The sequence below is a fragment of the Gymnoscopelus braueri genome (assembly GCF_963280865.1).
Source record: "Gymnoscopelus braueri genome assembly, chromosome: 17".
Classification (NCBI taxonomy): Eukaryota; Metazoa; Chordata; class Actinopteri; order Myctophiformes; family Myctophidae; genus Gymnoscopelus; species Gymnoscopelus braueri.
In genome coordinates this window covers 23,414,240-23,441,748 of record NC_137617.1, presented here as the reverse complement: position 1 = coordinate 23,441,748, position 27,509 = coordinate 23,414,240, and the positions used below count along the sequence as shown (strand labels likewise).

Below are 27,509 nucleotides of genomic sequence, written 5' to 3'. Positions count from 1 at the left end.
GCTCAGATTTTTTTAAATGTAAAATATTAATGCAGCCCTCTTCTCAGATTCTCATTGTATGGCTTTGTGTTCTTTAGCTTTTACTGCTCTAGGTCTTAATGTCTTGATGCTTAATGTTTTTAGTTTTTGTGAGTGTATTCTTTAGCTTTTTACCACTATTTTATCCCCAATCTAGTCGTTATGACAATTGATTCCTCCCCTCACACATTGCTGTGTGTTGTCACTGCTGTTGTATCCTACTGACCTACCAGTGACGTAGTTGTAGAGCCTTCGTCCTACTCCTTCTGCCCAATACTCCCCGCTGACAGGTGCCGCCCCAGCCCGAACACACACGGGCCAATTGTGTTCGTATAGACGCTCGACAAAGCTGTATGCACCACGGTGGATTCGAACCCCCAGACTCCGTGGTGGTGGATAGCTACTTTACCACTGTGACCACCGAGCGCCCTGATGCTTAATGTTTTGAATTGCCTTGTTGTTGGAATGTGCTACAAATAAACATGCTTTGTTGTTATCAGTCTGTTGACTGAGGCAGATGCAGGACACACTGACTTTTTGGACGAGGTGTTCCAGAATGAGACTTGCTTCCCTGGTGGGGAGTGGAAACCTGCCTCCGAGTCATACACTGATGTGGTGAGGCGCACGCTCGCGCACACACACTCACTCACTCACTCACTTTCACATGCCCTCAACCTGTTGATCAGTTCTAAAATATCCTAATATCCACTACAGCTGAGTTCTTGTTGTTGTTGACAGAACGGGGAGAAGAGCCAAAGTCCTAAGGAGTTTGATTGTCCTCCAGGTTGGAACTGGGAGGATGTGTGGACTGTAGATGACAACAGAGCTGTAGATGACCAAGGTCTGCACATGCTACTAAATACCTTATCAAATCCCCTATTTTAACATCTCAACTAGGTCTCTGTACCGTTGCTCAACATAAATGGTTACATGGCGTAGTTAATCAGATCTGTGTATTTGTAAATGTTGAGTGATGAAATGTCTGCAATCATAATAACTGGTAATCTGTAAAGATGAGCTATTATTGATGCCTGTCCTTTTGTTGTTGTTTTTTTTGTTTACTGTAGTTCATTTTTGTTAACTGTAGTTAATCAGTCAATGTTTAACATGCATTCATGTTTAACATACATTATTCTATTATCAAACCGTTGCTTATTACAAGCTGACAATAACCCATAATGCTTTCGAGTCAACAATATCGTTTTGCAATGGTTATTGTTTCAATAATGGATGTGTGATTTCGGTTACTGTATGTGTGTGTTATCTATCTGTGCTCCAGGGTGGGAGTATGGGGTGACCATTCCTCCAGATGACAAGCCCAAGTCCTGGGTGCCTGCAGAGAAGATGTATCATGTCCACCGCAGGAGGAGGCTAGTCCGGCCCCGCAAGAGATCTGCCTTGCCTACTATGGAGGTCAGCACATGGGGACAGTACTGTAAGAAAAGATAAAGGCATGCTAGCAGCTGACCGGATAGTGTGTCCACCACATAATTGCTACATCCCTGGTTCAACTGTGGCTGGAAACATGCATGTCCGTCCCCTCTGTCCTCAGTTTCCTGTCTCTACGACTAAAAGCAAAAACTGTGCACAAAATCTGTTAAAAACAAAGATGAGATCAACCTGAATGGTCCAAGAGGAGGAATTTGGTCAATACATTGTAATTGCTTGGTATGTCTAAAATGAGGTTTTTTTTTTTGTAAAAGCAAACTCAACAGTGTGTCAGATATGCTTGATGACAATTCATTACACACATTTGATTGAATTGTTTTAATTGCTCCAAGTAACCAGTTTTGAGCTTCTCATTGATGCATGATAATCTTTGATCACAGCGGCAGGAGCATGGTGATGTAGAGGGCTGGGAGTTCTCTTCCCTGATTGGCTGGAAATTCCACAGGAAGGAGCGGTCATCAGACACCTTCCGTCGCAGGCGCTGGAGGAGGAAGATGGCGCCAGAAGACCGCCTTGGAGCCTCAGCCATCTTCAAACTGGAGGGGGCGTTGGTGAGTGACAGTCATCTCTTTTCTCCTTTAAGACTGTGAACAAACAATCTGCAATATTGTTTTTCACACTGGGGCGCCAGTTTGGCATATATTTTTATTTTGTTTAATTATGCAGACAGGATAGTGCGTAGACCACATACTGTAATTGCGCGAACGTCTCTGGTTTGATCCTGGCTGAAGATCTTGTTGCGAACGTGGAAGGAGGCGCGGCAAAGCCGCGCCTCCGACCAAGTGGAGCTTACTATGTAACCATGCTCGGGTTGTGTGTGTGTGTGTGTGTGTGTGTGTGTCTGTGTGCAGCCGCGCTCTCATTGGCTCGCGCCCCCATGTGACTGGAAACTCTGTGCTGAAATATAGTAGCTGCACTGCCTGTGTGCAGCCGCCAGAGTGCGCCAGAGTGCAGGAATTTAGACAATGCTCTGATTAAAATGCACAGCAGCCTGCCCCACACACACACACACACACACACACACACACACACACACACACACACACACACACACACACACACACACACACACACACACACACACACACACACACACACACACACACACACACACACACACACACACACACACACACACACACACACACACAATGTCAATGTTCTCTCCCCATCACGGTGAAATAACACGGATTACAAGTCCGTAAATACACAATATGTTCGAGCTGCGTTCGCTTCCAGTGTTCGCGCGTCTTACTTGTTTGTTCATTATGTCTGTCCCCCTCTCTGCCCTCAGTTTCCTGTCGCTCCAATATGTTAATACAATATAACTAGCACATCTGCAGTGGGTAGAGATGGTCTCCATACTGTAGTAGATCATGCTGCTAACTTTAGCCACTGCTCTTATCTAACAGCTAACGTTGCAATAGCTAAACAGTTACTTTCTGGTAAGAAGATCACAGGCAATTAGCTTATTATAGGACTAATGTCTAGTGTTAAGCGATCTAATGTTATTGTTAACATTTACTCTGCTGGATTGCTGGAAATTACTCTGGATTTGTTACTTGGATAAGGCTACATCACCGGTGTGTGCCATTAGATGCACTGCCCTCTTTATTGTTCAGACATCGTTGTAATTACCTCTCTTTGTCACGAGAGGGAAACGATGTATAAAGTGAAACGTACAGATTACGGCTTTAGATAGTTATAACGATAATGTCATCTTGGTTCACTGTGCAGGGCGTTGATACAGATGGCAAGGATGATGCCACCAAGCTGTTTGGGGCCAACACACCCATGGTGTCCTGCTCATTTGACAGTAAGTGACGGAAGCACAGTGTATGTGTGTATGCAACAACACATACACTCACACAAACTGTCTTTTCTTTCTCACACTTTCAACCTGGCATCCCTATTTTGGGCATGTCCTTATAAATCTTTATAAAAAAAATAGGGCTTAAGTGGTTAATATAGGCGATTATATGCAACGCACCACCACAGAAAGTCATGTTGATTGTGTTTTCTCTCTTTAGAATCACACATGTACCATCTACGTGTCTACGTATATCAGGCCAGGAACATGGTGTCCATGGACAAAGATAGCTTTTCTGGTAAGCTCCTAAACGGTGATCAAATACTTCTTCAAAAGGATTGAAATGCAATCGAATAATGTATGTACTGTGCAAATATTAGTTTTTTCTGGATGAAGGGATGAATGCGGACAAAGGAATCAATTGATATTTTAAAAAGAAAGCGTAACAAAATGTATGACCCTCTACTTGTCCTCACAGATCCATATGCACACGTGTCCTTCCTGCATGTCAGTAAGACAACAGAGAAGCTGCGAGCGACACTCAACCCAACCTGGGACCAGACTCTGATTTTCGATGACGTGCAGATCTACGGAGACCCCCAGAACCTCGCTCGCCGCCCCCCTGACGTTATCCTGGAGTTCTATGACATGGACCAAGTGGTAGGTCTCTTGGTAGATGAGTTCTCTATTGAAGTATTCAAAGTAGTTGTGCTGCCAGGCTGCATTGTTGCAATCTATAGCACCCTCTGTTGGATTCTCTTAGTAAATGCAGATGTCCAGGAGTTGCATAGTAATGAGTGGCTGTGATGCGTTTCATGTTTTGTTCCAGAAAACTCTTCATTTCTTTTCCTATTAATTCACAGTTACCTTATAATTATTCATAAAATAGTATTAGGTAGATCTTGACTGTAGACTTAACCCCTTGCACGCCATCCATGCTGATTGGTTGTAACATTGATTTTAATGTTGCTAACTGCTGTATTGTACGTGCATGTGACAAACACTTTGAACCATCAACATTAGGCCAACATCTAAGCTTATCCTACTGTTGCACTTTTTGTAAATCCGCATCCGTTAAAGGCCTTGAACACTCATTTAGGTGTTTTAACATACTCACTCAGGCTTACCACGCCAGGGAATGATTGTAAATGTTCCTCTTTCTCAGGGTAAGGATGAGATGCTGGGACGGAGTGTTTGTGTTCCTCTGGTGAAGCTCAACGCAGGGGTGGACCAGACCCCCAAGCTGCAGTGGTGTCCCATCATCCAGAGGGGACAGAGGGCAGGAGAGGCACTGGTGGCAGCTGAACTCATCCTTAAAACCCAGGTTTTTGATTATGAATATCTATATGAGTGGATCAAGAATCACAATGTTTTGTCAGCAGTGTAATGTACACAAGATAATACTGGATCTTAAGGAATTGTACATTGAATTGAAAACATTTGTCTCTCTCACTCACACTTTTGTCCCGTCTCTCCAGGCGGGTGAATCAGACCTTCCTCTTGTTCCTTCAAAGAGAGCGGAGAACCTCTACATGGTTCCTCAGGGGATCCGGCCTGTGGTGCAGCTCACGGCTGTGGAGGTAAAACTATTTGACATGCAGTACACACAAAAGAGAAATGTATTTATAAAATGTACCGTCAGCAGTTCACCTTCTGTAGTTTTGACCACTTTCCAACCTGTCGTCCGTATTTGTGGCATGTCCTAGGTAAAACAAATGTCAAAAATAGCAGATGCAGTAGGGCAGTAGCATCGGGGAGGAACGAGCCTGGTAGACTTCGATCCTACGTGATCCTGCAGCGAAATGTGTAGTTCTAGAAGCAGACGAGCACACTTTCTCTGAATCTGTGTGTGTGCATTTCCACATCCAGATCCTTGCGTGGGGCTTGAGGAACATGAAGCCGTACCAGCTGGCCGGTGTGACGTCTCCCAGCCTGGTGGTGGAGTGCGGGGGACAGAGGGTAGAGTCGGCTGTCATTAAGAGCATGAAGAAGAGCCCCAACTTCACCACCTCTGTGCTCTTCATCAAAGTGGTAAAGTGAAGGGGGGGTTTGAGGTGGGATGGGATAAACATTTAAACAGGATTTGGGATGGGATAAAAGTACATGGTTCAAGCTGTTCTCTTCCTGAGATGTGGTCATTCCGTTGATTCACGATTATGTTCTTCTCAATTTGTCCCCTGTTGTTAGCTGCTGCCTAAGGATGAGATGTACACTCCTCCCATCGTGCTGAAGGTGATTGACCACCGTCCTTTCGGCAGGAAGCCTGTGGTGGGTCAGTGTACAATCACCTCTCTGGAGCAGTTCAGATGCGACCCCTATGTCATCACTGCAGAGGGGGCCATGGCCTCCAAGAGTAAGGAAACACACACACACACGCACGCACGGACGCGCGCGCGCGCATGCACGCACACGCACGCACACAGCAAGAAACCAGCCTTGAACCTAATTTGTACGTCATTGCATTGTTAGCTTGAGGTCTGTTATTTTCAGCGAGCAATATCATTGTGTGATTAAGTAATACTGTATTGTATGTTCATGTAGTAATAGTCTTATATACACATCCTTAAAGAGACGGATAAACTGATGCATACTCACACATGAGAAGGAAATCAGACATTTGCATGCTCACAACATGCACATGTGTACAGTACATAACACTGGCATACATTTGAAAGTAGTCCCCACTCACACACGCTGAAAGTAATCATGTGTTCCCACCATTGACAGTGTCTTTGATGATGGCTTCTCCAGCCGGACACGTTGCTATTGACATGGAGGAGAGCAGACCACTACTAGAAACTCAGGTAGATTAATGAATCTGTACTATTGTAAATCCTCATCTTGATTATTCAATACATGTATGTACAGCATTTCCCTGTATTAAGCTTGTATTAAAAAACAACAATGTTAAATAATATTTAACATTTGTTGAATAAATGCCTAACTGTTTTAATATAATTCTGACTCAAAGCTTACACATATTTAACTTATGTTAAATATATTTAAAGTTAAATATATTTAACATGTTAAACATTAACCATCTAATCAGATTATCTAATGAAATGTAGACCAATCAGATGCAGATTATCTAATAAAATGCAGACCAATCATAGTTTCACTCACTGAATGACTCGCTGATGATCACATTTTACAGCTATTTTTAATTTGCATAGCTTTGTTCAATTTACTAAGAAGGGCAGAATTTGACCCTCTGGTCAAATCTGATGCTCCTGTCACTCTGACTTGCAGTTTATGTACAGTATGTCAACTGCAGTCAACAAAATGGCCTCCCCTTCCTTACCTGTATGTATGGTTACTTTTATGGCTTGCTAATGCACACAGCTGGGCACCAATGACACCAAAGGGCTGACTAATGACACACCTAATGAAAAGATATCCTCTCTCCAGAGACTTAAGATTGCTTAATTCACAGTGACAGCTCGACAATGGCTTCAATATTTCCACAATGGCTTCAGTAGTTCCACATTGGCTTCATTAGCTCCACAATGCAAAATCACTTGGTTATTTACAGACACTGAATATTTAGCCTGGTGGTTGTGATTGCACTTGAGTACACTTTACACAAATAATTTGTTTCTTTCCAATCACAATCACGGGATCACTTTAATCTGCAACTCATCAATTTTGCTCTGAAGCTGTCTAATCCTTACTTATACCTACATTCACAGTAATACTGTTCATGCTTTACTGTTTATTGACTACTGACCTTTTTATCTGTTTTATGTTGCATCCCATCCTTCTTCTCAAAAGCTTGTAGAGAAGGTAAGATTCATGATGATAAAACTATATTAAATCAAATACAACATAATGTATGCACAAATGTTAAAGGGATTAAACCTGTTCATCAGGAAAAGGAGACGGTTGATTGGTGGAGTAAGTTCTATGCCTCTGTGGGAGATCAGGAGAAATGTGGTCCATACCTGAAGAAAGGATATGACACACTAAAGGTAGATATGACACACTAAAGGTAGATATGACACACTAAAGGTAAAGGCGAATGCCTTTATTTCCTGCTTTCACAAACTGGCTACAAATACATTATATCTTTCAAATAATGTTTTGCTTTGTTTTATCATTTATTGTTTTCAACCTGGCATCCCATACTGTGGGCATATTATATTATTATTTTCTAAAAGTAGCCGATCTACAAGCTAAACACCTTGTAAGCTTGTATGTAGATAATGAGTTTATAGCTTTTTTTGCTATTATTGTGCAATACCGTCGTTCCATAAACTATAAAATGGAGCTTAAGTGGAGGAGGAGTCCTAGGAGTCCTTCTCTTACAAAACGCTAACACCAGTCAAAATATTATCTACAAAAAATGTTGAATTAAGTCTTACATTTCTATATCTAATTTTGGAATGAAACACAATGTGATCTCCCTCTCTGTCCCTCTATGCAAAGGTATGATGGTTAAAAAAAAACTAAAAAACTAAAGCATTGACATTTTGGCTTGTGAAGTAGGCCTTCTGTTGCACAACTATACATCAACTGAATCTGACAATGTGTTGTCAGGTGTACAACACTGAACTGGAGGATGTCCCAGAGTTCCACGGGCTGACCGACTTCTGTGACACATTCAAACTGCAGCGAGGCAAAAACGAACACGGAGACGACGACCCCACGGTGGTCGGAGAGTTCAAGGTAAAGGTTCCTGTTCGGGTTCTCCCCTTTTCACACCATTATATAAACTGTAAAATCACCACGTTCTACCGCAATTAAATGAACACTCAAGATTTTACAGCGTACTACACTATTCTATTCCATAGAATGAATCATCTGGGCCCAGATGACCAACCCGTGTGGACATAACAAATATTCTGACGCTCTGTTCTTCATGTACTGTATGCTATCACAGGGTTCATTTAGGGTGTACCCTCTGCCAGATGACCCAGGCGTGACAGCCCCGCCCCGTCAGTTCAGAGAGCTGCCAGAGAGCGGACCCCAGGAGTGTCTGGTCAGAATCTACGTGGTCCGAGCCCTCGAGCTGCAGCCCAAAGACAACAATGGCAAGGTATCAGTTTTATTTCTCTTTTTTGTTTTGTTTTTTTCCATCTCACCTACCCAGATTTTTTAAATCATTGTATTTTATCATGGTCACATTTTACTACTATATTTTATTAATCGTGTTCATTTTTGTGTGAGTAAAACTAACCAAAGGTATGAGATGCTCGCTGATTGGTATACAGTAAGCATTGGGTGGCAATTAAGCAAACATACAAGTGCCCACACGCTTTTTTAAAAACGTACTGTCTCTACCCTTCTCAGTGTGATCCATACATCAAGATATCACTGGGAAAGAAATCCATTGAAGACCGAGACCATTACATACCCAACACTATCAACCCCGTGTTTGGAAGGTACTGTACATTATACAGTGCCAATGAATAAACTATGAAGAAATTAATCACTTTCATGCAGTCCTTTTTGAAAATACAGCACCCATACGGTGTCCTGATGGCTTACAATAAAATTGTAGTGTTAATTAAGGATCACAACATCCTGTATCTTGACACCACATATTTACCTAATACCACATCTTTACCTGTTTCTTGTCTTTTTTCTTTCTGTTTTGAAATCAAAAGTAATTGTTTTATTTATTTTGTTAGTCATTTGTTTCTCATCTTAAAGGTAGGGTAAGTGATATTTTTTGGTTAAAACAAAAAGTATTTTGTTAAAAGGTTAAAATACTATATTCTGATAGTAATCATTGCTATAGAGTGTTTTTTCAGTAACAGATGTCTCCCTGTCTCTCCAGCTCTTTAATAAACAGAAAATAAATTTTTCGGTAGGTGTCAAAATCTCAGCCAATCAGGAGAAAGTACCCATTTTTAAGCTTAATTTGTACAGTGTTCCAGTTCCAATTTTGTCTGCTCATTTCTTAGTGTCATCACTTCCAATTTCACTTGTTTAATCTGTATCCTGATTGAGTTCTCTGTCCTGGTTGGATAAAATTGGAAATGAAACTGAAACTGAAACGAAAATGCATTTTCTGTTTAATAAAGAGGTGGAGAGACAAGGAGACTCCTAATACTGAACAAACACTCTATGGCAATGAGTACTATCAGAATATAGAGCTATTTAACACTTATTTTAACCAAAGCAAATCACTTACCCTACCTTTAAGTTCCTGCATGTTTTTATAAATTTGTTTTCACCATCTTTCTCCTACATATGTTCTACAAGTGTGCCACTAAATGAATAACATTTTGTTTCTGTCGGACAGGATGTTTGAGATGACGTGTTTCCTACCTCAGGACAAGGACCTGAAGATCTCTGTGTATGACTACGACGTAATGACTCTCGATGAGAAGGTCGGTGAGACGGTGATTGACCTGGAGAACCGTTTCTTGTCCCGATATAACTCCTACTGCGGCGTGCCACAGACTTACTGCATGTGAGGAAACCGTGCTGGCATGTAATATGCAACGTTGAGGGAATTCTTATTTTTGAAAAAGTCAAAATATGAAACATTAAATGATATAAAAAATAGAATGAATAGAATGTCAACTGCTGTTATTGGCAGTTAAGTTCATGTTGATTGGGTGCTGTAATGCCATTAATAAATGTTCTTGGTTTCTGTTGATGTAGTTCTGGTGTCAACCAGTGGAGGGACCAGCTGAAGCCGTCTCTGATGCTGGAGAACTTGGCTCGACTCAAAGGCCTGTCCAAACCCAGGATTGAAGCCAATGGCACCTCGCTCACCTTCAACGGCAAAGATTACACGCTGGCTCAGTTTGGTAATGTCAATATAAAAACCTTCAAAACTTTAATTTATACAGTACAATGCTGTGGTAAGAGGGTGCTGGTGTTTGTTTTTGACAGTCAATTATACAAATATTTATGATCATTGACAAAATAAAGCATACAGTTTGTCATAATGTTGTGTTGTGTGTAATGTCTGTTCACATGCAGAGTTGAACAAAGAGGTGCATCATCATCTGGGTGAAGCTCGGGAACGCGTCTGCCTGCATGTCCTCAGAACACAGGGTCTGGTCCCTGAACATGTTGAGACCAGAACTCTGTACAGCAGTTTCCAGCCCACCCTCTCTCAGGTCAGAGGTCATGACATGACAGTCTCAAACATTTTTATGTCAAGGACCCCCAAATTAACATATATGGCCATGGACCACTATCTGAAAATACTTTATGCCAGGGACCACAGCATACAAGATTTTTGTTGTTAAAATGTTTCATATACTATCAAATGTTTAACATTCTTCCAAGATTTTTGGGAAATGGCAGATCTATAAGCTCACAACATACATACATTGTCTCATTTTAGGGGAGGCTTCAGATGTGGGTGGATGTTTTTCCAAAAAGAATCGGAGTCCCTGGAGCTCCCTTTGACATCACACCACGCAAGGCTAAGAAGTATGCTGTATTTTGTTATTTTACCTTGTATAGTCATTCTCTGCCTGGGTCACCTGAGTGCTTTTATATGCCATCGGATAAACAAAGATTGCTTCTGAATTTCTCAGGAATATTCTGCGAGTGGTTATTTGGAACACCCAAGATGTCACTTTGGATGAGACGAGCATCACTGGAGAACACATGAGTGACATCTACGTCAAAGGGTAGGGTGATGGACAACACACCTAATGTTGCAAATTAAAGACGTCATGAAATGGCTCTATGCAAACCTTTTGCTAAGCTTAGCTCAGAAACGGAGGCGTGTTTTGGCTTAATCAATCAGTCTCAGCCGACGGTCCCGTTCCCTCGGGCTATGGGATGAAGGGCTCTACACACAACACGGCTCGGAGCGCAGCTGACTCTTTGTATCTCGTTGTACAGAGAGGCACTGCTGATGCCCATTTATGAACTGCATTACTTATTTCTCACCTCCAATGTTTATAGATACATATTTTAATACTGTTTAAGTTTAATACGAGTAATGCACTGTCATCTTGAATGAAATTCAAAATGTAGCATCCCTGTATAATTAAAAGCAGGTCTGTTTGGAGGGGCTATGGGAATAACACGGGTGAATAAAATCATGATTCATATTTATTGTTAAGGGCTTGCTGATGCAATCATGCAGTATGTTTGTGTTTGCCAGGAAGTCATTAAGATTGGTCCCTTTTTAGGGACTTTTGAGGGATACAAATAGAAAATAATTGATTTCTCCAATGATTTTGGCTCCTATTGTTTGGTATGTCCTCATTATCACCACTGATATGTTCTAAAAGGCATCTATTGTTTGGTTTGGTACTGTATGTCTTCATTATGACTACTGATCTGCTCTAAATGTGTGATTTCTTTATTGTTGTTGTGGAAATCTTTCATTTCATTGTCACTTTAAGAGTTTATTACTTACTTATATGGACCAAATACAAGTAAAATCTATAATTCGCTCTACCAGCTGGATGCCTGGCATGGAGGAGGACAAGCAGAAGACTGATGTCCACTACAGGTCTCTGGACGGAGATGGCAACTTCAACTGGAGGTTTATCTACGAGTTTGACTACCTGCCTGCTGAACAGCTCTGCCTGGTGTCCAAGAAGGTGAGTGTCAGCTGGAGTAGGCAAAAAAACTACTTTAAAAAGACTTTTCTTGAAGAAGTTTACAGATAAGACTGGATGTGTATAAATGTCATTCTAATTATATTGATGTAATTTGGTAAAATTTCATGCGTTTTCTCTTCAGGAACATTTTTGGAGTCTTGACAATTCGGAGTTCAGGACCCCCCCTAAGCTGATTGTTCAAATCTGGGACAATGACAAGTTCTCTTTGGATGATTATTTAGGTGAGGCTTTCTTATAAATGATAACCAAATACACTTCATGGTCTGAATTTATTTACCTACTCGTTTCCACAACTGTCCAAATGTGTTATTACCAAGCATCAAGTCCTGTAATAATTTACTTTCAGTAATAAATTGAATGAAGCGCACAGAGGAGGGTGCAGAACATATCCTTTATAAATGCTGAACAGCTAAAGCAAAAGTGTTAGTTTGAAATGACCCCCCATTTTTACACTCTTGAGTTAAACTATCACTTTGCCATAGGTTGATTGTGATCTGACAACATTGTAATGGCATCCACAGGTACAGTGGAACTTGACTTGCGTAACCTGACTCCTCCAGCCAAGAGTGCACAGAAGTGCAAACTGGAAATGATGGAGTGTCTGGATATTGAAGTACCACGGAAGGCTGATCAATCCAAGTCTCTGTTTGCACAGCAGTCTGTGAGAGGCTGGTGGCCCTGTGGAATAGAACAGGATGGTAAAAAGGTTCTGGGTGTAAGTAGAGGCAAACATGGCCTTTCCATAACTGTGCTAATAATACAGGACTCCTTACTGTTATTATGTTATCATTTTATTTTGGGTCTATTTATCTGTTTGACCCTGTTTTATAGGGCAAGGTGGAGATGACACTGGAGATTGTAAGTGAACAGGATTCCGATGAGAAACCTGCAGGGAGAGGCAGGGATGAACCCAACATGAACCCCAAGCTTGACCCACCAAAGTAAGAAAGCCCAATATATTCACTTCAGTATTCACTGGAGCGGTACAATAATTCCAGTCCATCTAACAGTGGTTCCCAAGCGGTGTGCCAAGGCACACTGGTGTGCTGTGAGACAAGTCCAGGTGTGCCTTGGGATTTTGGGACGACTACACATTATTGCAACATGTACAACTGTACAAAAAGTTTAATTTACCATACAGTACTTTGTGCGCACTAGGGGTGTGCCGATACACTAATTTCACCAAACGATACGATACGATATTTGGCTCACAACTTCGATACGATTTCGATACGATACGATACGCACTTTTTTATTATGAAAATATATGGGGGAGAAAAATTGCAAACAAATAATTCTGTTTTTGCATTATTCAGACGCAAACTTGTAGCTTTTCAGCAACAATAGCCGTTTTGAATCCAAATAGGGCAATAGTGTGACACCTGACCCGAAAAAAACAGCATGTTGTCACTCTTTTCACCTCGGGGCTGTTTGCATGCCTGATTATTATTATTGTAAAAAAAAAAAAAAAAAAGTTTTTTTTTTTTTTTTTTACGATTTTTTTTCCTTCAAAACGATACATATCGTCACGAAAACGTATCGCGATATATCGCGGGACGATATATCGGCACACCCCTAGTGCGCACTCATTTCCCAATACAGAGGCAAATTCTATAATTAATTTGTTTTTGTTATTTTTGTATTTAATTTGTATTTTAGTTTCAAACATACATAGTGAAAATAGCACATCTACACGATCCTGTAGATCTGCTATTTTCACTTTGAATACTGGTGTCCCTTGAGATTCTGACTTGCTTGTTACTAGTGGATGTTGAGCACTAAAAGTTTGAAAACAACTGATCTAGAAGATGCAAGGCTATGAGGTTTGCTTCATAGTATGAATGTTTGACTATAAATAAATCTATAAAACATGTTTTTTGTATGGCACAATACATACTCTCATAACTGTTTTTGCACGTCAAAATAAATATTTGCCCGTTTTTTTTTTACCCAAATAACCACCAGACGTCCAGACACATCCTTCTTCTGGTTCACCAGCCCCTTTAAAACCTGCAAGTTCATCGTGTGGAGAAGGTTCAGGTGCCTCTTCATCGGACTCATTCTTCTGATTTTACTGCTCCTCTTCATCGGCATCCTCCTCTACTCTTTACCGGTAAGGATGGCAAAGTTGGTGTCACATCCATGACCCTGTCAGACCATCTTGTGACCCATTTTTGGGTCCTGACTCACTGGTTGAGCCACTGCTCTGCAAAAAAGCATGCATGAGGCTCAATACTTTTACGTGCGTTGTCATTCAGAGTAATTCGTGTCATCTTCATTCTTTATTAATTATACCTAATGTAAGTATTGATGATCGAGGAACTATAAACAACTTATATTGTAATGGGATTGTCCATTACATGTTTTCTTACTCACTTAACACACAGACACTGGAGTGTTTAATAATGACAGTGATCTGAAGAAGTACTGATTTGATTGTTTTTGTTTTTGTTTTGTTAATTCCAGAACTACATCTCAATGAAGATAGTGAAGCCATATCAGTGACGAGATGCAATGGAGCCAAAGGCTAATTTAAACCTCTCACGAGACCACGGCCACTGGATACACCTTCAAAATAAATTAACAGCGTTAAACTACATTTTCTTAATATATTTTTCACTTTTAATGGGAGAAACTTAATGCACCTTTGCACATTAGCAAAACACATTCTGCACACTTTTCAGTCCTTTCATAAGCATACAGACATGCTCATATTTGCTCACTCCCCCACTATGTTCCATTTTTCTTACTCGCACAAATCTACACATTTGCACTTCAATGCACAATTTTCTCTGAAAATCTCTTGATTTTGTATTAAATGTATTTTAAATAAAACCAAAATAAATAAAATGAATGGACAAAAGTGATGGGACCATTATTATTTTGGACAATCAAAACATTTCTGTAGCTCTGAGACTTCTGCAGCTGTTAACATGTAGTTTGGCCCCAGACTGCTCCAGCTGTCTCAGGTTTGATCGGTTTGCAGCTGTTGTCACAGGAACATCAAGTTGTTTGGAGATGGTCTTGTTGCCTTTACCTTTACCAAGAGTGTCAATTATTTTCTTAATGATCTCCTCTTTCTGGTCCATGTTCAGTGTAGTGACATCACGTGCACTCACAATATTTAAATAGCCCTAAAGCCTCACTAAGTACCTTTTTTTTTTTAAATGAATAGAATGTCAGTTTGTCCAATCTGTATGGTAGAGTATGTTAATACAATATAATTTAAAAACAATTGGGGTGGTTGTATTTTGTCTCCCTGCTCTTCTCCCTGCTCTTCTATTGAGACATTTAGATGTCAAAGGTCATGTCTCACCTAGACACAGGATCAGACACAAAGTTTGACATGATGGTCAAGATTATTTATCCCCCGAGCAAGCAGGCCGGCTCTATTGGCTCAACGATAAAAATGTCTGCACTTGAAGCTTGAAAAACTAAAACTACGTTTTTGTTTGTTAAAGTTAGAGCTCTATTGTCTGTTGGTAATAATTAGTAAGAATTTGGTATTCCGACCTGAAAATGCAAGAGCTGGAGAGACTGGGAGACCATAGTGCTGAACAAACACTCATTAACAAGGATTGCTATCAAAGAGTTATTTAACACTTTTAAACACACACACCCACAAAACATTACTGCACCTTTTTGAAGTAATTAGTTTTAAATCTGTTATATTTTCAAAGGAGTACCAACAAATGTGTTGAGGCCATTTTAGAATATCTTTGAAGAAACCATTCATCTCTATTCAGCTTTTTTTCTTTATTCTATGACATTAGAATAAGCAATAATAAATCTCTCCACAGATTCAGAGTAGCAAGTTTATGACAGGGGAACAACCATTTAATCCCAGCTTGAGCTGCAAAACAATTTATACTTTCTAGCACGACACCAGTAGATGTTGCATTGATACTGTATTCAGTTGGAAATGCACCATTTTTGTCAAGCGAGAGTTGTCGAAATTAACCTTGAAGCTGCTCACTATTAGAAATGCATGCAGCTGTCACACATTCAGCTGCTGCGTTCAAAGCACCGATCTGTGTTGGAGTGGGTAGGGCAGGTGGCTGTCTGCCAATGACACCTTTCCCAATGACAACAAACTGACTTGCAGTACATCCACCTCCTTTATAAACAGCAGACAGAATAGTCAACTTTAACTTCCTGTGTGACATTACCATCTCCTTGCCACTGGAAGATACTGGCTCTGAAACCAAAACACTCACAGCAGGAAGTGATAGGATTGAGAAGAGATCCCCAATAGGCCGCCCCCTGTTGTCATGAAGCAGCACTGAGGAAAATAATTAGATAAATACTGTTCACTGTACTGATTTAAAGAAATGACAATGTATTGACTACGAGATGAGGAGGATGCATGGTGCTGGTCTGGACTGTGGTGGTGTGTTTTGTTTTTGTGTAGGTTACTTCCATAAGACCAAAGCTTTGGTCTGATCATGTTCATCAGCAATATGTTGACATACAGTATGTCATAGAAATATATGCGTTTTTTTATTGTATAGTTCTGGACTAGCCTTCCCAGAAGCACCTTGGCATTGAAATCATCTTTGATGCAGTGAGTAGGAAGGAATATAACTACTGTATGTTTTTGCCTCATTTCATGGGTGTTGATTAACAAATGGCCTTGTTTTGCGTTATTAACCACTTAAACCCTGGATACTAAGTTCACGGGGGTCCCCAAGGGTTTTATACTAGATCTGCTCCTTTACATAATCTACACCAAATCTCTTCACCGAAATTAGTCTATCTACAAGCGTTGCAACACGTGAGCTTGTACATGAGCTATTTTCACCAAATGTTCGTCCCAGAATTTGGGACGCTAGGGTTCAAGTTGTTAATTGCACCAAATAATACACTCAAGTGCTCAGGTTGGGAACCCATATTTTCATGCATATTTCTCCTTGTTGCATTTAGTTCTGTTTGAAATATGACCATATTTTGTAGCTGAAAACAAGTCAGTTTCCTGGGATAAGTGTGCTTTTACCGAACAACATGAAATCCTATTTCTCAACAATGACTTGTCAGCTCCCAATAGCTAGTGTGTGCATCTGTACACATAAAGCAGGTGATTCTGAGATCACATATCTAGAAAAACCTGGACAAAGAAAAAGGCTGATTGTTATTAAAGATGTATTATGCAGATGCCTAATCATGTACATTTAAAAAGGCAAAATCATCACATTAACCACATCTGTACATGTGTGTTACCACAAAAAACAAAAATGAAAAATCTGAGGTAATCTAGTCACATCTCCAATAACGGTGCGCTCTTGTCAGACATTGTTCATTAGTTTGAGATTTTCTGAATTGTAGACCATACACAGTAAAATTCTCAGTGTTTATTTATCCATTTGTATCCATTTTGTAGTACAAATGTAACCAAATGGACCTTATGGATCCATTTGGTTACATTTGTACACTCTCAGAGACAAATGAACACTGAGGATTTGACAGTGTGTTAGTCAGTGCAGGGTTTATTCCTCCTCTGAAGTGTGATGGTTGCAGCAGTGCTGTAGTAGGAGCTCCACCTCTGCTCTCTGTGCCAGGCTGTTAGCTTTACCTTGGAAGCGCCCGTTCTTCCCTGCTCCCTTCCCCTGGAGTATCTCAAGCACCCTGCAGAGGGCAGACGCAGTACAGCAGCATTCAGAGGACAATAAAGGGGGGGGGGGGGGGTACAGTCACTTGAGTTCTAACATTTTAAGTATAATCATGTGTATTGTGTGCACAATTATTAACCCACTCCACCCGCAAAGTAAAGGACATTAAGAAAGTTAAGCACTGTACGTCCCACACCTTTTCATTGACGTGCCAAATTCAATCATATCCCCAGTTAGTTCTCATCTTGCATTGTTGACTGGCAGAAATTCATTTTATTGAGTGTCAATACCATCCACCTTTTTTGTACCTTACTTGTAATGTAGCAGCAACAGACGCTTTTAGTAACAAAATGGTTCATGTTTGCTTTCTCATCATAAATATTGATAATGAAACTGTGGCATAATCGCAATAATAATCTTGAGATTTGCACTGGTGTGCTGATCTACGGCATGAGGCTGAGGTCCAACTGCAGCACACTAGTATAATATATAATTTCTCATGTTATAACACTACCTCCTGTGTACTACTGCATGTATGCAGATCTGGTGGTATGTCTTACCGTGGTCCCATCTTGGTCACTGTTCCACTGGGCCCGGCAAGCAGAAACAGCCCAGGTCCCTTCTCTTCTCCAACGGTCAGGAATACCAATGTTTCCTACGAGCAGACCGTAAGAAGTCAGTGTTGACAAAAAGGTCTTATTGGTAAGAGAAACAGAAACTCAGACTGTGTTAAGATGAAATCTTACCTCTGTGCCTATTTCTTTGGCAATGGTGTTCATGAACTCGTTATCACCTTCTTTTCTATGGGCAGAAAATGACATAAGCGATAACAGTTTCCATTCCAAAAGAAATGGGAATTCTGTTGGATATGCTGTTCAAGAGACTCACTCACTTGTGCAAGCTGAAGAAGTTTCCTCTCTGTGGGTTGCTCTTGAAGTTCTCTGCAATGAGGACAGCCATGTCTCGCAGGAGGCTCAGGTTACTCTGCCAGATGAAGCCATTGTTTGTTAGCAGTTACGATAAGTGTAATGTGAGATTACTGTACGTTTACAAAGGAAATCCAGGGTATATTCAAAGGATTTTCTGGCTTACTTTCTGTAGCAGCTTAACAGACTTCTGGAGTTTGTCTACTGCCTCTACATGCTCGTCAGGCCCAGTTCTGTTGAAAAGACAGAAAGAGAATTTTCTCAGATCGAGTTGTTTCACAAGGTCTTGGAATTAGGTCTGCACTCTGCACATTACTGAAAGTTGATGTTCTTCAGTGAGATACGTGTTGACAGAGCTTCGCAACATAAAATGGCTTTTATCCCTTTGAGAGAACAATTTAAGAGAGAAATTAGATCATGCTCTGGGTTTACTCTGAGTATGTGAGTTTTCTTTGAACTTGCATGTTTGCTCGTATGCCAAGCATTAAATGTAGAAAACTACAGCGATTAACTGGCCTACTGTTTTTCAGATGGTTGTGCAATCCTATTTGGAATCACTCATTTGGGATTATGATCGTGTAGACATGTACTGTAGACTAGAGAGTAACTCACTTCAACAGAGAAACCAGCGACCGTTCTGTGCTGTAGCTTTTCTCAGCATACTTCAGAACCCTGTTCCCTGCCAGGAAAATCAAGCTGGTTTTATTCTTCTTCCCCTTCTCCGTCCCGAGCAGCTTTATTACCTAAAAGGAATTATTTGAAAGTGTTATAAGGTGAAAACATATTATAATTAATCAATTATATAGATTTTGTTATAGACTTATGTATTATATATATTGATTATCTGATAATTGGCCCTCAATATGCCATAATAGTAAGGAAGGCCCTGCACTACTAGGCTAACTAGTAGAGGTACAGTGACACAGCAAAACAGTATGAAGAGGAGACATTGGTCAGTCTGAACTTTCACCTTCTGAGCAAGCTAATGTAATATCATACCTGGAGTTGTGAAAGACTCATTGCAAAATACACGGACCACCACAGTAATAAGAACCTAAACACACGAGTTAAGATGCATGAATGGTGAGACAGCACCTTAGGATATCCCAGCCTAAAGTCAACAGGTTACTTATAGACAAGAACTGGCAAATGTAAGACAGGGGTTCCCGGTTTGACCAGTCAATGTGACATGGACTTGGAAAGGTCAAAGCTCTCAGATGGGTAAATTGTTCTACGAATAACGTTAATGAATGTACTGGATTACACTGTGACGACATTCATCTCATGTATAAAGACCCTGAGGATCTTGTAAGATTCTCAGCAGACCTGCCGCGGTAAGCTCTTGTATATTGGCTATGCATGGCTGACTATTTAAATAAACTAATATGTGATTATAACTCGTCGTTGTCTGTTGTAACTTTGTTTAATAAGTTAACAATTTTTGTGTTTGTGTTTCAGTGTGCCCGTGCATGTTAGTCTGTTGTTCCACCTGTAAGTGACTGAGATTAGACACATGGGTTCCACAGCACATGTTGGCATCAACACCCTCGATATCAACGATCCGAATAGGTCCTGCATGATCATCTGGCAGACCTCTGCTCCTCACCTGTGTAAAGATGTACCCTTATTGGTCATATAAAACAGGTAGCATGCTGGGCTAATCCATATACGTATTGTCTTTTAGTCATAAAATTACAATTATACAAAATAAATAAATCGGCACCAAAACTATTTTTTTTGTCTATGTTGTGTTTTTTGTGAATGAAAAAGAGTGAGTGAATGAATAAATAAATAAATAAAAGAAAATGCTATGGCAGAGCTACAGAGTGCTTACCTTTTCCACAGCGGGGTCGTCTATAGAGAGAAGCTGTACATTGACAGGGACCTGGGCTCTGATCTTGTCATTGACAGCTTCCTCCAGGGCCTGGAGCTGGGCAGGCTTCATACACGGAGTGTCCAGCTCTATGGAGCTTCGCTGACGCCCCAACTCCCTGCAACAGCCCAGACCACAGAGACAGCGGTCAAAAGAGGAGTGTCTGTCTGACAATGATCTGGAGAGTTGATACTGATGATAATTAAGGTTTTGCGTCCAAGTTGCTGGAGTGACAAACGGAAAGATGAGAGAACTTGATTGATCAAGTGGGAAATGTTCTAATTTTTGATATAGTTTGATATAGCAGCGATAGCATTTAACCCTTAAAATACTTAAATACTTATTCTATTACTCACTCCATGGAGATTTTTTTGTTTTTGTCGCATTCCTAAGCCAATAATTTGATGACCGGCGGCGGCTCCGGTAGGAGACTCAAAGTGTCAACTTTGAGTCTCCTACGGGAGACATCAGCATCTTTCTGCCGGTCATCAAATTATTGGCTTAGGAATGCGACAAAAACTAAAAAGATCTCCATTCATGGGGTGTGTAATTAATAGAAAATAAGTCATTTTTTTGGGGTGAACAATCCCTTAAACCTGCGTTTGTGTCATTAAAGTGAAATCAAGAACATACCAGGATGTGGTCTTGTATCCAAACATGCCATCTGCCAATGCAGTGATCAGGTGTTGACCTAATTGAAAAGAAAACAATAGTATTTATCAGACGCTTTTATCCAAACTGTACTAACAGCCAAAACAACAGGGTTTCAGTGCAATACATACACAGAAATTGGGAAATTCTGAGAGAATATTTCACTACTATTACCTGGAGCGATTGGGCTTTTGCGGCCTGTGCATTTAGGCTTGAGGATACACGGCTAGCAAAGTCAGTATCATCTTTTAAATCACTTCTGAAAACGTTCTTTTATGTCAAGGTCTTTTGATAGTGTGTATTTTATAACGTAATTTATCTGTGCTTATTTATTTTATCTTTTTCTTGTTATCTTGATTGGTTTTGTATTTGTTTTGTGAAGCACTTTGTAACACTGTTTATAAAAGCGCTATACAAATTAATAATATATTATTAATAATAAGTATTATTATAACTATTCTGTGTTTCATGAGGAACTAGAAAAAGTGCTCCTCGGAGCACAGGTCTCCGACAGGTCAGGTACGCTATTGTGGCCTCCTGGTGGCGCTATAATAGGCCAATGTGAAAAGGGTGCCATTTCTTCTTAGGCCTTGCACGACAATCGGACACTGACTACATTCATGATTTGAGGCATTTTGTTAAAAACATTAGTTTTTCTAAATTAGACCTGCTGGTGGCGCTATAACAGGCCAATGTTAAAAGGGTAGCATTTGTTCCTCAACATAGTGTGAATGTGCGTGCAAAGTTTGACCGCAATCGTTCATGATTTGTGGAATTTTATTAAAAGCAAGCCAATAATGCAAACTTTAGCTGTCAATCTTAGCCAATCAGGATGGAATATGAAGAATCAAACACATCTGTCTTGATCACATGACTATAGAGATCATGTGTACCGATTTGCGTGAAATTTGGATAAAATTGGAAGTTGTAGAATAAAATAATGTGTTTTACATAAGTCGGCCTCCTGGTGGCGCTATAAAAGGCAGATGTGAAAAATGCAGGGCAAAGGTTTTTCCATGACCTCTAGGGAGTGTGCATAAAAAGTTTTACACATATTGGTGCAGTTATAGGTAAAAACACGAATCGGCCTGTTATAGCGCCACCATGAGGCTGATTTGAAAAATGTCAAATGGTATTTCTTTCTCGGCCTAATGGGAATGTGCGTGCAAAACTTGACGGAAATTGCATGCTATGTTCATGATTTGAGGCATTTTGTTCAAAATGGAGCACTCCTGCAAACTTTGGAAGATATTTTTAGCCAATCAGGATGGAATATGAAAAATCTGAAAGACCCGTTTCGTTTAATGACTATAGAGATACTGTGTACCGATTTGCGTATTTTTTGTACAAAATCTGTAGGAGTACTGTCAAAAAAGATGTTTTGCACAAATCGTTCTCCTGGTGGCGCTATAAAAGGCCCATGAGAAAAATGTGGGGCAGAGGTTCTGAATTGGCATCCAGGGAGTGTGTGTGCACACGTCTGTGTGCACAGACGGACGGACGGACGGACGGACACACACACGGACACACGGACGGACGGACAGGGGGAAAAACATACTCTCTCGCCATGCCTTTCGGCCTGGCGGAGACAATGAACCATGGCATAATAAGTTATAGATATGAATAAACGCCTGGCCTAATTTCAGCTCACCCGAGTGCTGCTGCATGTGGTCAAACCTGCGGTCCCAGTCCACCTTCAGCTGCACCTCCTGCCCCTCCTCCAGAGCAGAGCGCACAAAGTGCACGGCCTCAGCCCCCTGCCTGGTCACCCTCAACACTGACACGTCTCCTATCAGCCCATGGTCATCTGGCTGAGGAAGCACAAAGCAGGGCATGAAAAGTGCCAACTATACTGTAAATTGAATTCATCCAAATGTGTGTGTGTGTGTGTGTGTGTGTGTGTGTGTGTGTGTGTTATTTAAACACTTGAACCCCAGCATGCCTATTCTGGGGGGAACATTTGCCAAAAAATAGCCGATCTACAAGTGAGCTTGTAGATCGGCTATTTTTGGCAAAGAGATTTGGTTTTAAGACAGAAAAAAAGCAGTCCATGTACAGTTGTAACTCAGCTCAGGTTTGTTTTTTTGAATAATAGAGGGTTTAGTGGTTAAAACATAACCAATTACAACTTGGGCTTAATTACCTGTACTGAAATTGAATGATACACATATTGTTATTACTGCAAATTCTGCTTACTTGACCACCTCCCTCAGGAAACAAGATGGTGTCTTGGAGTTTGACATTAAATCCCTTCAGGGTTTCTTTCTTTCCATTGACTTCTTGCTTCAGTTCGGCAGGGCAGCAGGACACCACTGAGGTAACAAACTACAACGGAATAATATAACTTAATGCAAGACAAAGGCTGACATGCAACTGCTGTGTGTCCTTACAGTGGATTGCGATTCTTAGTTAAATTTGGCCAAGCTTTGTGTGTCTGTTATGCTTAAGCATCAGGTGCATGAGGGCTTTTACTTCAAAGCTGGCTTAATGTGTGTGCATAAAAGTAAGTAATAACAGCGTTATTAACATGCTATACACCTATTGCTTTAAGCAAGTGTTACTATATGATAGGATTAGCCTTGGATCAAGACCATCATAGATTCCAAGCCATAGTGCTTTCTTGGGTTTAAAATCCTCTTAGCAGACCTTCTATTGAACTGTACATCCCTGTGGCTGTGCTTGTCTTTGCAAACTGTAAATAAAGTATTCAATCAATCAAAAACAGATGTATTTAATCGATTTTGACATTTGCATATCTATCATAGATACGAAAGTAAAAGTCACTCGACTCGATTAAATACATCTATGATAGACTTGATCCAAGACTATGATAGGATTATTATTAATACAGTCATTAGGCTGTGCGCTGCATTCATTTACTAACAGGCTACAATGTACAAGTAAGGTATGTCACTGGACAGTAAAACACGTGTTTTCCATAAAACTATAAACTAGCACCGTGCTAACGCTAGCTACTGTTAGCTTGTATGGATGAAAGAGCTGTCAGGTTCTCCAGCTTCAATCAAGCTTCTGGTCTTGCAACGTGGAATAATCGCATGCAGCTAACAATTCCATACCTCTTTCATATAGCAATCCCGCTGACACTGGAAAGCCATGTTTAAATGAAGACAGTCAAACCACCAGACCACAGTCACTCACTCCAGTCCTTACTGGACAGCTGCCTGCAAGTACGGAGGGCAAGTTAGGACACATTTTATGCGGCTAGAGTGGCGAAGTTATACGCTGGGCCCACTTCGCCACTGTAACCGCATAAAATGTATTAGTAGTATGTATTATAACTATATGGCCTTCTAGCCTGTTGACTGTTGTTAATGTTATATAGACTATAGTCTAATGTAAATTAGGCCTGTCTTTGGGTTAAGCTCAGCTGAGAAATTAAACTATGCAAATCTTGTCTGTCTGTCTGTCTGTCTGTCTGTCTGTCATGTATTATGAATTCTCACAGCATCTTAGGAACCATTATGGAGGGCCAAGCTCTACCCTGTGCAAGGCCAATCAATGTCTATAGTTCATGTCTCTGGTTTGCCTAAATGACTGTATTTCACCAAAACCAATACATTTTCTCTCACACAGAAGTTGGTTAAAATCATTTTATTTCAACTCTATGCAGATGCACAAAGCAATAATGTATGTCATACAAAATGTCACATTAGTAAAAACTGATTTTTTGGACAAGCCAACACATTTAAAAGTCAGCACAAAAGTGAACACAAATGTACAGTTTGTTCACTTTTTAGTACATGATCTAGGTGAGACATAATCAGTGCACTTTTCATGGCAGTCAACAAAGATCCAGCCACGTGCAGATCCAGAAACAACCATGGGAAACAACGATCAGTCAGACTGAGGGAGAAGAAGAAGGTGATCACAGTCATTATTTCATGTTAGGATAATATTGGAATATATAATTTGTGTTGGGGGTAAAGCATAACATAAGTATGAATAATGTAATAATATTACTATCATGATCATATCATTCATTTTACAAATTGGGTAATATTATTACAGTTGCTATGTCAAGTATTTATTTCAGAAACTGTAAATCAAATGTATTATTATTATTATTAGTAATATAAGGAAATAAACAATGATAAGGCTGGAGTACTGTGATGGGAGGGGTTATATTATAGATTACTACACTTACATCACTGAAATCATCCATAGAAGGTTTTGGTCCTACGTTTTTGTTGCCCATGTCAGCTATCATCTGAAAAGGAAGACCAAACCTTTATACACTGTAAAATACTGATTTTTTTTTTTTTTACAATGAGTATTTTGCTGTTTTACTTCCACTTCAACTTTAGACAAAATGTGAGAGAAACAGCACATTGAGATCAACTGAGATATATCTACAGTACAGTGAGATCAACTGAGATATACTATAGCTACTAGCCTGGTAAACCCTCCCTCCGGAAATCTCATTTCTATTTGATTCCAGGAAATAGAAATGAGATTTCCGGAGGGAGGGTTTACCAGGCTATATAGCTACAGCCCACTGAGATCAAGTCAGATATTATATAGCTACAGCACAGAGATAAACTGAGATACAATGGATTGAGATCAACTGAGATATAGCTACAGTACATTGAGATCAAGTGAGCTACAGTGCATTGAGATCCAACTGAGATAGCCACTAACAGTACTTTGAGATCAACTGTGATTTACTGTAGCTATAGTACATTGAGATCCAGCTGATCTTACAGATAAGCCCTTAAGCTCAACTCACATCCAGATAATTTTTGCACTCTTCCTCTCCATCATCATCCTCATTTGTCCAGTCTCTCCAATTGTCATAGTCCGTAGCGATCCAACTGGGCTACAGAGAAACATGGAGAAAGACCACGTGATGAATGTGTTGGCTATTAACCAATGAAGCCCTATATAAGTCACCATATGATGTGACAAATAGCAAAAAATAACAAAAAAAATACCAATCTAAAAGCTCACAACTCATCGCATTGTGAGCTTGTAGATCCGCAAACAGCAAACACTGACAGTACAAGTACAGGACTACAGGACAACACATATAGTAAATGAATATATTTCAAAGCAAGTTTTACTGTATGTCTTGTTGATTTTTCAAAGCACATACCCTGGCCTCATCTTTCTGGAGTCGAGGCCATCCGACATTAGGCGTGTGCTTCCTTAGCAACATACGGATGCAACGATCATACACCTTCGTACTGCAATCCTTTTGAGCAAGAGGGGGGGATTAGCTGGAAATATAGCTACCTTTTACATTTTTCATTAATATTCTTTATTATATTAATATTTTGATACAATGTATGTATAATAAGAAGATGTGTCACCTGACCTAAACATTTGCTTTAGGATCACATAACCACTTAAACCCCATATGGTTGAGGGGAGTCCCTCAGGGCTCTATGCTAGTATAGTGTCTTTTCTGTTTTCGCTCAACATTGACATTTGCTGAAAATAGCAGATCGACAAGCTCACAACGCGTCGCGCTGCAACGCGTTGTGAGCTTGTTGATCTGCTATTTTCTGCGAATGTTTTCCCTCAGAATATGGATCCCGGGGTTTAAGTGAATAATACAAAAAAGTGGATGCTTACCCCGATCATGAGTTTGTCATAGAGGTTCAACTCGTTGTAGATGACGTCATCATCATCATTTTTGCAACTGTTGTGGGTACACAGAAGATACAACAGATTATTACACACAGAGGATACAATAATATTATTACACACAGAGATTGCAATACACACAGAGGATAGGCTACAATAGATTTGAGTGAGAAAGAAAAAGGGAGAGAAACAATTATTCTTGACTCACCATAGAGTAATTTTTTCCTTCTGAATATCAAGCAGGACATTCTTTGGTCTCTGCACCAAGATGTTGACAGTGACATACTTTTTCCTGTCAAACCATATAAACTTTGCTGGTTGGCTATTAGGAAACAAAAACACTGTTATTATTGGTGGTATAGCCTACTCAAGCTCAAGTATTAGGTCAATGATGATCTTCATGAAAGTTTATTCAAGAGCACTCTATGACCGTATTCAAGAGAGACTATAGTATGCTTACTCATGAGGATTTACTCACATTAGAGGCACATGGTGTCTCTTGACACAGAGACGCCAAACCAAGATTTAACATTACATAGTGACAAACTAACTCACAACACTTACCTCTCCTCTGGCCTGGCAATCAATGGAGCCTTGTTTTTTTTCATTGGTTGTACAGAACTAGCCATTTCGTTCTGTGGACAATTCAGAAGGTAGAAGCTTTTTGTATGGTATTCCCTCTTTGCTGAGAGTGCTTGAACTGAGAACAGAGAGGTGGTACAAACCGCCTGGTATCTCTCTCTGGCACTATTTTTAGACCAGTTGTGCCACTCAGCTGCTTGGGGGACACACATGACTCCCTCAACCCCGCCCTCAACCCTTTGGGGGTTGGCTGTGGAACTCTCGGGAAAGCTGAGGAATCTGCTGGTTTCCAGGATCACCCCCATTTGGATGGGAGGGGGTTGAAGAGGGTTGGGGGAATGTGTTAAAGGGGCTCAGCTCAGGTCAACAAATAGACAAACAAACAAACAAACAAACAAACAACAACAACAGATGGCATTCTCACAGGTTGATGCTGGATGA

At 40.3% G+C, this 27,509-nt stretch overlaps 3 protein-coding genes across 4 annotated transcripts in view; 1 reads left to right on the top strand and 2 right to left on the bottom strand.

Moving 5' to 3' along the window:
- LOC308104002 (myoferlin-like) overlaps nucleotides 1–14,686 on the top strand; it is a 38,955-nt gene extending 24,269 nt beyond the window's left edge. For both annotated transcript variants that reach the window (XM_080454248.1, XM_080454247.1), the window contains 28 exons: nucleotides 519–633; nucleotides 757–859; nucleotides 1,298–1,431; nucleotides 1,848–2,018; nucleotides 3,205–3,283; nucleotides 3,498–3,575; nucleotides 3,756–3,937; nucleotides 4,443–4,601; nucleotides 4,756–4,857; nucleotides 5,147–5,308; nucleotides 5,465–5,630; nucleotides 6,005–6,081; nucleotides 7,049–7,060; nucleotides 7,147–7,245; nucleotides 7,814–7,942; nucleotides 8,157–8,312; nucleotides 8,567–8,658; nucleotides 9,525–9,695; nucleotides 9,890–10,038; nucleotides 10,214–10,353; nucleotides 10,584–10,672; nucleotides 10,780–10,875; nucleotides 11,661–11,802; nucleotides 11,945–12,044; nucleotides 12,345–12,538; nucleotides 12,655–12,764; nucleotides 13,789–13,936; nucleotides 14,290–14,686. In XM_080454248.1, the coding sequence (XP_080310374.1) occupies nucleotides 519–633; nucleotides 757–859; nucleotides 1,298–1,431; nucleotides 1,848–2,018; nucleotides 3,205–3,283; nucleotides 3,498–3,575; nucleotides 3,756–3,937; nucleotides 4,443–4,601; nucleotides 4,756–4,857; nucleotides 5,147–5,308; nucleotides 5,465–5,630; nucleotides 6,005–6,081; nucleotides 7,049–7,060; nucleotides 7,147–7,245; nucleotides 7,814–7,942; nucleotides 8,157–8,312; nucleotides 8,567–8,658; nucleotides 9,525–9,695; nucleotides 9,890–10,038; nucleotides 10,214–10,353; nucleotides 10,584–10,672; nucleotides 10,780–10,875; nucleotides 11,661–11,802; nucleotides 11,945–12,044; nucleotides 12,345–12,538; nucleotides 12,655–12,764; nucleotides 13,789–13,936; nucleotides 14,290–14,328 (3,394 nt within the window). In that variant the 3' untranslated portion in view covers nucleotides 14,329–14,686. The remainder of the gene's footprint in view (nucleotides 1–518; nucleotides 634–756; nucleotides 860–1,297; nucleotides 1,432–1,847; nucleotides 2,019–3,204; nucleotides 3,284–3,497; nucleotides 3,576–3,755; nucleotides 3,938–4,442; nucleotides 4,602–4,755; nucleotides 4,858–5,146; nucleotides 5,309–5,464; nucleotides 5,631–6,004; nucleotides 6,082–7,048; nucleotides 7,061–7,146; nucleotides 7,246–7,813; nucleotides 7,943–8,156; nucleotides 8,313–8,566; nucleotides 8,659–9,524; nucleotides 9,696–9,889; nucleotides 10,039–10,213; nucleotides 10,354–10,583; nucleotides 10,673–10,779; nucleotides 10,876–11,660; nucleotides 11,803–11,944; nucleotides 12,045–12,344; nucleotides 12,539–12,654; nucleotides 12,765–13,788; nucleotides 13,937–14,289) is intronic.
- A 901-nt stretch (nucleotides 14,687–15,587) lies between these two features.
- On the bottom strand, nucleotides 15,588–24,067 carry aarsd1 (alanyl-tRNA synthetase domain containing 1). Its single transcript, XM_080454691.1, has 12 exons — nucleotides 23,957–24,067; nucleotides 23,076–23,204; nucleotides 22,531–22,690; nucleotides 20,862–20,919; nucleotides 20,190–20,346; nucleotides 19,845–19,961; nucleotides 18,968–19,098; nucleotides 18,522–18,588; nucleotides 18,322–18,413; nucleotides 18,176–18,230; nucleotides 17,990–18,084; nucleotides 15,588–17,445 (listed from the first exon to the last, which is right to left on the bottom strand). Exons 1-12 carry the CDS (start codon nucleotides 23,993–23,995, stop codon nucleotides 17,307–17,309), a joined length of 1,239 nt encoding a protein of 412 aa, XP_080310817.1. The 5' UTR covers nucleotides 23,996–24,067; the 3' UTR covers nucleotides 15,588–17,306.
- A 420-nt stretch (nucleotides 24,068–24,487) lies between these two features.
- Nucleotides 24,488–27,183, bottom strand: ptges3l (prostaglandin E synthase 3 like). Its single transcript, XM_080454999.1, has 7 exons — nucleotides 27,051–27,183; nucleotides 26,695–26,808; nucleotides 26,475–26,541; nucleotides 25,993–26,091; nucleotides 25,627–25,716; nucleotides 25,045–25,107; nucleotides 24,488–24,743 (listed from the first exon to the last, which is right to left on the bottom strand). Exons 1-7 carry the CDS (start codon nucleotides 27,113–27,115, stop codon nucleotides 24,735–24,737), a joined length of 507 nt encoding a protein of 168 aa, XP_080311125.1. The 5' UTR covers nucleotides 27,116–27,183; the 3' UTR covers nucleotides 24,488–24,734.
- Between the last annotated feature and the right edge of the window lie 326 nt (nucleotides 27,184–27,509).